Genomic DNA, 7,816 nt, shown 5'->3' with positions numbered 1-7,816 from the left:
AGCTTCCTCAGAGTTTTGCATCTGGAACAGCTTCAAGGCTGCTGGCTGAGATGGCTCAGCCTTACAGACTATTCCAGCCAGGATTTCAGGCAAGCCTTACACTTGCCCATTACACAGACACATGACAACAAATGATACAGCTAGCTCTCCCAGACCATTATCCTGTTTTTCCCCAGAGTCCCCTAAAGATGCCAGTGTCCGCAGACAACTGGAAAGTCTAGAGAACATAAAGCTCACATTCCTAAGAAATGGGGTGGGTGGTTTTAATCATTTGGTGGGTTATGGATGTTTGTCATTTTTTAGAGTGGTTGGTTACAAGTTGTTATTGGTCATGGTCAGGAAAAAGCTAATCAAAGGAGATTAGATTCAGGGATGTTCTTCTGAAAAAAAAAAGGGGGGGATATAAAGATGACAGGATTAAAAGGGTAAATTATTGAATCTACTTTTTTGTTTTTTTGTTTGCTTGTTTTTCGAGACAGGGTTTCTCTGTGGCTTTGGAGAATGTCCTGGAGCTAGTTCTTGTAGACCAGTCTCGAACTCACAGAGATCTGCCTGCCTCTGCCTCACGAGTGCTGGGATTAAAGGTGTGCACCACCACCGCCCAGCTGAATCTACTTTTAAACTAAAAAAGCAACTACTAGACTTAAATATTGTACATAAAAATATTTTATTTATTTATTGTGTATACAGTATTTTGCCTGCATGCCAGCAGAGGACACCAGATCTCATTCAAGGTGGTTGTGAGCCACCATGTGGTTGCCAGGAATTGAACTCAGGACCTCTGGAAGAACAGTCAGTGCTCTTAACCGCTGAGCCGTCTCTCCAGCCCCTATTGATGTAAATTTAAGATTATTTTTGTTATACTATATGTATATTTCTACTCTTGTTTAAGGTGTTTTTATATATTGATATAAATTTAAGGTTATTTTTGTTAGAATATACTGTAAATATGTTTCTACTCTTGTTTAAGATATTTTTGTATATTAAGACAAATTTAAAGTTTTTTTTTTTTTTTTTTTTTTTTTTTTTGCCTCTCCACAGCCTTTATTGGGCAGCTGCTCAGCCGGGCTCCATAGGGCGCCCGAGGCTGGGTGTCGCTCAGAGCGGGCACCCTCTGGATTGCCCAGGGTGACCGATGGTGCAGCCAGGAGGGCCCCAGGCCGGCCTGGCTGGGGGAGGACGCTGGAGCTGGACAGGCTGGACTCGGGCTCCCTCCATCACTTGGGCGCGTTGAAGGGCAACACGCGCTGGTTCATGGGGTTGTCGGGGGAGCGCAGCCACTCTTTCTTCAGCAGCTGCTTCAGCTGCGACAGCCGCATGTTGGGGTTCTCCTGCTTCAGCCGCGGCAGCTGTACCTCCTCGAACGCGGTGAAGGCTGCGCGCATACGGCGCTCGGGGTGCCGGTCTGCGTCCTCTGCCACACTGAGCACGGCTATGGCATCCTCTACAGTGCGCGCTTCCAGGCTGCCCTCCTCCTGCACGCGCCGGTTCAGGTTCTCCTCCAGCGGCAGCTCCAGGTGGGTCTTGGCCTTCTCCGCTGGCTCGGCACGCTGCTCTCTGCGCAGGGAGTCCTCAATCTGCGCGCGCGTGACCTTGGGGGGTGCCACACGAGGGGCCTTGCCACCCTTGAGCCGTGAGCCCTCCTCCTCCAGCAGGCGCTGCGTCTCCTTCTTGCGCTCCAACTGCTCCAGGCGTCGCTTCTCCTTCTCCTCCTTGCGTTGCTCCTTCCGCATCACGTGTTTGTCGTCATCCTTCCAGTAAGCATCTTCCAGCTCCTTCTGTTTCTTGGCATCAGCTGCCGCCTTGGCCTCGGCCCTCCGCGCTCGGGCAGCTGCCGACTTGCTGTTCTCGCCCTGGAACTTCTTGGGCATCCCTCAGCAGGCTCTTCCCCCGGCACCAGCCCGGTCCTAAAGTTTTGTTTTTTTGAGACAGGGATCCTCTGTATTGTTTTGGAGGCTGTCCTGGAACTCGCTCTTGTAGACCAGACGGATCTCTGTGAGTTTGAGACCAGCCTGGTCTACAAAAGCTATTTCCAGGGCAGCCTCCAAAGCCACAGAGAAACCCTGCCTCAAAAAACCAAAAAAAAAAAAAAGATGTTTTAATAACAGAAGACTTTTCATGGGAGTGAGACATGTCTGCTTGCTCCTGGCAGCACCAGTTTACTTCAAAAAAGGGTGGTAGGCATCAAAGAACCTTCATATGGAGTTTGCTTTCTTTGTGGCAAAAGCTAGCCACTGGGCAAGAAAACTGCCCTTACCTTGACTGCTGACAACATGCTGTCCAAATTGCCCACTCAGGACACAAGAGTATCCGCTTCACTTTGCCAAGACAAGGTAAAACAGTCCTTCAACATCCCTGTTTCACACATGAAGCATGTGTGGTGTTCAGGCGACAACTTTCAGTAGTCTTTTCTCTCCTACCCAGGGATTGAATTCAGACCGCTAGGCTTGGTGGCATTTGCCTTTACCTGCTCAGCCACATCACTGGCCCATCAGAACATCATTTCTAAAGTGCTGCGGTACCTTTTGACTGATTTTTTTGTTTCATTTTTGAGGCAGGGTCTCACTGTGCAGCATTGGCTATCCTGGACCACCCCCCGCCCCATGTGGACCAGGCTGACCTTGAACTCACAGAGTTCTGCATTCCTTAGTGTGCACAACTACACTCGGACTTATAGAACCTGTGGACTACCCTGAAGACTGCAACCCTCATCTTCTGGTGTTCTTTAGTGTTGGAGGGGCTTTTCTCATTCTGTTGTCTCATAACTGTCTCAGGGCCAGGGGCACAATCCTTGTTCTGGCAGAGAACAATGATAGCAGCTACAAGGTTCTCATGGTCTGCTCTACTTTTCTTCTCAGCTCTCCATTGCTTTTTAGTGGCAAGGAATCACCAGTGTTTCTCAGAGGAGGCTGCCTTCCCTCTTACCAATGGCTTTTAAACATGCTGCTTCCTTTGCACAGCATATCCATCTTGTTTAAGCATCTTTATTATTTTTTTAAAGATTTATTTATTTATTTATTTATTAATTATATATGCAGACAGGCCAGAAGAGGGCACCAGATCTCATTACAGATGGTTGTGAGCCACCATGTGGGTTGCTGGGGATTGAACTCAGGACCTCTGGAAGAACAACCAATGCTCTTAACCACTGAGCCATCTCTCCAGCCCTTGTTTAAGCATCTTTAAGATACCACTCAAGTGCCATTTCCTGTGGGACATCTTGGACCCGTCTCCCTCCGGGTTAGATACCTTCCTGAGGGTTTCCAATTCATGCTGTATGATAATTGTCTGTCTCTCTGCTAGTCTTGAGTCCCTATGTATGAGAACCCAAGCACAGCACACCCTTGTGTCAGCAGATCTGGGAAAGGAACCACCCGCAGCAGGGACCTCCTGTGAAATGGCTGGAGTAAGCACCTGGGTGTGGCTTTGGCTCCTTGCCAAAGACAGTATGCCATCTCTGGGATCCCAGCTATCTGGGAGGATAAGACTAGAGGATCACTTGAGACCAGAAGTTCTAGATCAGTCTGGGCAACATAGCAACACACTATCTCAAAAGGAAGGGTAAGGAAGGAAAGGAGGGAGGGAGGAAAGGAATGTGATTCCATAGCCAATCTATGTCCGTTAAGTGTTTCATTCATTTAGCGCTTCTTAGTCAAGGTTTGCTGAATGGACACAGGTCACTGAGAGATCAATCAGCAGTTTATGGTTAGCTTGAATACAAGGTGTATGCTGATGCTGGTTACCAAGACTGGGAAGATGGATTAGCGGATTAGAGTCCTGCTTTGGCCAGGTGAGGTTGAGATGGTTATAGGATCCTGGTTGTCAACACAGGGACTAAACTAGTGAGGGTCTAGTGCTGGGATCAAAGATTTTTGACCTCATGTGGAGGAGGCAGCAAACACAATGATGTCTCTGGGACTCAACAAACTGAGTCAAGTGTAAATCACTTGGCAGAGGCCTGGATCAAAGACAATGTCCTGGGAGAGGTTGTGTGCATGTGTGTGTGCGTGTGCGTGTGTGTGTATGTGTGCGTGCATGTGTGTGTGGTGTGTGTGAGTGCGGTGTGCGTATGTGTGTGCGTGTGTGTGCATGTGCGTGTGTGATTACTAACTGTGGTTCTTCATCAGTGATGAGGCAGAGATATCTCAAGGTCTAAGCCAGCAGTGTTGTATCCTGTTTGACAGGAGAAACCATTCCTGCACATCTTGGTGTTCCCTTGTAGGAGGTGGGCAGGAAGGGTCAGTGGACCCCAGTGAATGCATTTGAGAGGAGGTATGGGCAGATCCCAAGTTCCTGTCTCAGGCCAGGTGCTGAGGTAGGGCCTGGGAGGCAGGAAGAGTGTTCCTTGCCTAAGTAGATGGTCAAGTCTACCCTTGATTCAGCAGCCCAGGGTTATAAGGAAAACAGCCTGAAATGGCAAGGCTGTGAAGTGACAGTAGCTCTGTTGATGGGTTCTGCTCACAGGTCTTACTTTGCTGTGGCCTTTCTAGTTCACAGAGCCGTGAGGAGGTTAGAGAACTCTGTGAAGTCAGTTCTCAACTTCTGTTTTTATTTTATTTTATTTTTTTGGTTTTTTGAGACAGGGTTTCTCTGTATTGTTTAGGAGCCTGTCCTGGAACTCGCTCGGTAGACCAGGCTTGGTCTCGAACTCACAGAGATCCACTTGCCTCTGCCTCCCGAGTGCTGGGATTAAAGGCGTGCGCCACCAACGCCCGGCTGTCTGTCTGTCTTTTGAGATAGGGTTTCTCTGTGGCTTTGGAGCCTGACCTGGAACTCACTCTGTAGACCAGGTTGGCCTTGAACTCACAGAGATCCACCTGCCTCTGCCTCCTGAGTGTGAGTGCCACACTGGCCCAGCTTTTTCTCATTTTTTTCAAGACAGGGTTTCATTGTGTGTAGCCTTAGCTGTCCTGGAACTCACTTTGTAGACCAAGCTGCCCTTGAACTCAGACATCACCTGCCTCTGCCTCCTGAATGTTGGGATTAAAGGCGTGTGCCACCATTGCCTGGCTTGTCAGAGCACTTTATCACAGCAATGGGAAACAAAACTAGGACACTGGCTACTGGTTCCCATCTCAGATCAAGGGCCAACAGGAAAGTAACAGTGGATCCAGCTTCCAAAACATCCACCAGCCAAAGCAAGGACACTTGGACTCAGAAGGGAGGAATGTGCCACTGTGTGCTGCTGCCTTGGGAGTTGAGTTTTGGGAAAAAATGGGATCTGACATGAGAACAGCACCTACCCTTTTGCTTGCTTCATACTGGGTAGCCACCTTCATCTGTTTCCACAATGAAGGGACACTAGAAGTATACTCCTTTCCACCTGTGCTTCTGGCTTATTCTGTCTGCTGAGGGTGGGTGGTTACAGTAACAGAATGAGGGGCAGAAGCCCAAGGCAGTTGGTAAGAAATCACCAGTTTATTGAATGAAAAAAAATCCAACATGGCCCCAGCTTCCCACCCCACTTATTCTCAGGCCCAGGAGACACTCTGGACAGTAGGGCTGGGCAGTGGAGAAGGACTTGAAGAGTCTGGGGTGTGGAGAATGAGAAAAATATGTCCCAAGTGCAGTTTCGTGCCACACTGCTCAGAAGCAGTGAGAGGGAAAGAGACAAGTTCCAGAGATGCCAGAGGACATGGAAGCTGGGCCAGCTCTGCCCCTCTCAGCCTCCCCTGCAGACATTGAGGCGGCTGAGAGGGAAGAAGACCTGGTGAAGATGGGCATCCTTCTGCTGCCCTGCCATAGAGGAAGTGGGAAGACAGAGCAGGAACGGGAGGCAAGCTGACACAGGAAAAGGGAGACATGGCTGGATAAGAGCCACAGATAATGTGTATGTTGGGGGGCAGGGTTTGCTGCCTCCTACCTCACAAAGCAACAGAGCTATCTTAGGTGGGAGGCCAGGAGGCAAAGGGAGGAAGGAGCCTCAAGGACAGGACCTGTACATAAGGCAAGTTACCCAAACAACTGGAAAACAAAACAAACAAAACAACAACAAAACACCACTTAGGACACAGAGACTTGAGTTAGCAGGAAATCATGCATGTGAAGAGACTGGGAAGCCCCTCTATCCCAGAAACACCAGGATGATCAGGTGTACCCAACTCTACTGGGAAACTGTAGGGCTGGCGAGGTCACAGGAATGGTAGGAGGCCCCAGCCCTGTAACAGTTGTCATCGTTATGTAGGGGAAGGCAGGGTGTGTAGCAACCAACAGAAGAGCCTTGGAAATTGAGAGCCTGGTGGCCAGGCTCTGGTAAAGTGCTGGGCTGTCTCACTGTGCACAGAACTCCAGGGTTTTCATTTCCAGAAAGGGAACCAGTGCTGCAGGGGGTGAGTGAGGTGATGGAAGGTCCAGATTATTCAATTATAGGGATATGGGCACCAGAAGGCAGAACCACCCAGCTCTGGGCCTGGAACAGTAGGGAGGAGGGAGTCCAGAGATGAGCAGGGCAGTGAGAAGAGAGGGCTGCATCCCCAGTGGCAGTGTCCTTCAGGACTGGGCATGTAGAGGCAGGCCCCAGTGCTGGGAAAGGGAGGCTGGGCTGGGGCTTGCTGGCCTTTCCCTGCCTGCAGGTGGTGAGGCTGGGTGGCAGTGCCAGGAGGGAGTGGTTGGGAGGCAGGGCCTCAGGTAGTCTTGCTGCCACTGAAGAGGCCCACTGGAAAGTGCTTGACATGAGTGGGCCACTGGGCAGCCAGCTGGAAGAACTTGATGTCACTCCACTCAACTCCATCGATGGACACTGGGGTGACACAGAAGAGAAAGGTTAGGGGTTAACTAAAAGCCACCTCCCTGTCCCTCAGGGAGGATGTGGCTCCCTCCCTCACCCTGCTGTCACCACCATTGTACCTCTCAGCATGGTCTGTTGTTGCTTTGCAGAGCAGATGAGGCGGCTGATGCCCTCAATGACCTGGCTCTTAGAATCCACCTCCTTTTCCCGGGGCTTCTTGCTCAGGAAGATAGTGGGCACTGTAAAGTCAGCAGGAGCCACCTGTCATAGACTTGGAAAGCAGCCATCCCTTTCCTTCCCAGCCCATCTGCTTCCCTCTTGTTGGGGCTGGGGAGGTAATTTGCTCCCCCTGCTTCCTGGTGCTGGCTGTTTGTGAGGAATTTTGAACTGTGTCACTTTGCTAAAAATTCTGCACAATGAGACCCTGGGGCCAGATGGTCTCCAAAGTCTCTCCTTGTGGGGGTGTTCTAGGCACCTTGGGTGAGTTCACCAAGGCTGAGGCTGAAGAGTGATGAAGTGGTAGATGTTTGCACCCCTACCCAAGATGTGGATGTGCTCATAGCTGGTGTACTCTGGGAAGGAGGGGAGGTAGAGCAGGCCCCTATGTCAGTGTAGTGGTGGGCTTGGCTGCACTCCTGGCTCAACCCCTGGGAGATCCCTGAAGGGAGGAGGCACGCACAGGAAGAGGCACTGCTGCGCAGGAGCTCCTGTAGAGCAAGATCTGGGGTCACACAGACATGTGCTGCAGGGACACATCTGGAGCTATAGTGTTCCAACTGGTTACCAAGCAGTGATCTGGTGGTAGGGATTCCTGTCTCACTCTTGTGGAGAACAGGATCCATGACTACACCACAACTCTGCTGCTGCTGCTTCTTCTTCTTTTTTTTTTTTTTACGAGACAGGGTTCTCTGTATTGTTTTGGAGGCTGTTAGTCCAGCCTGTCCTCGAACTCACAGAGATCCGCCTGCTTCTGCCTCCCGAGTGCTGGGATTAAAGGTGTGCGCCACCACCGCCCAGCCACAACTCTGCTTCTAATGCTTTAAACTTTATCCAGAATGGCTGTATTCTCCCCCCACTTTCTTGGGTATA

The 7,816-nt window shown here is 50.3% G+C and overlaps 2 protein-coding genes across 3 annotated transcripts in view; both read right to left on the bottom strand.

Moving 5' to 3' along the window:
* Window positions 1-1,016: 1,016 nt before the first annotated feature.
* Window positions 1,017-1,925, bottom strand: LOC121141518 (coiled-coil domain-containing protein 124). Its single transcript, XM_040749782.1, has one exon. The coding sequence runs from the start codon at window positions 1,869-1,871 to the stop codon at window positions 1,218-1,220; it is 654 nt and encodes a 217-aa protein (XP_040605716.1). The 5' UTR covers window positions 1,872-1,925; the 3' UTR covers window positions 1,017-1,217.
* A 3,474-nt stretch (window positions 1,926-5,399) lies between these two features.
* Window positions 5,400-7,816, bottom strand: part of Pacs1 (phosphofurin acidic cluster sorting protein 1) — a 131,764-nt gene continuing 129,347 nt past the window's right edge. For both annotated transcript variants that reach the window (XM_013115278.3, XM_005064019.4), the window contains exons 23-24: window positions 6,847-6,966; window positions 5,400-6,739 (exon numbers count right to left, since the gene is read on the bottom strand). In XM_013115278.3, the coding sequence (XP_012970732.1) occupies window positions 6,624-6,739; window positions 6,847-6,966 (236 nt within the window). In that variant the 3' untranslated portion in view covers window positions 5,400-6,623. The remainder of the gene's footprint in view (window positions 6,740-6,846; window positions 6,967-7,816) is intronic.

Source organism: Mesocricetus auratus, unplaced genomic scaffold, assembly GCF_017639785.1.
Source record: "Mesocricetus auratus isolate SY011 unplaced genomic scaffold, BCM_Maur_2.0 Super-Scaffold_4256, whole genome shotgun sequence".
Classification (NCBI taxonomy): domain Eukaryota; kingdom Metazoa; phylum Chordata; class Mammalia; order Rodentia; family Cricetidae; genus Mesocricetus; species Mesocricetus auratus.
This window is presented reverse-complemented; position numbering and strand designations above follow the sequence as displayed.

What these genes read in the sequence shown, in the direction of transcription:
- LOC121141518 (XM_040749782.1), bottom strand. Translation starts at nt 1,871, where the DNA reads ATGCCCAAGAAGTTCCAGGGCGAGAACAGCAAGTCGGCAGCTGCCCGA.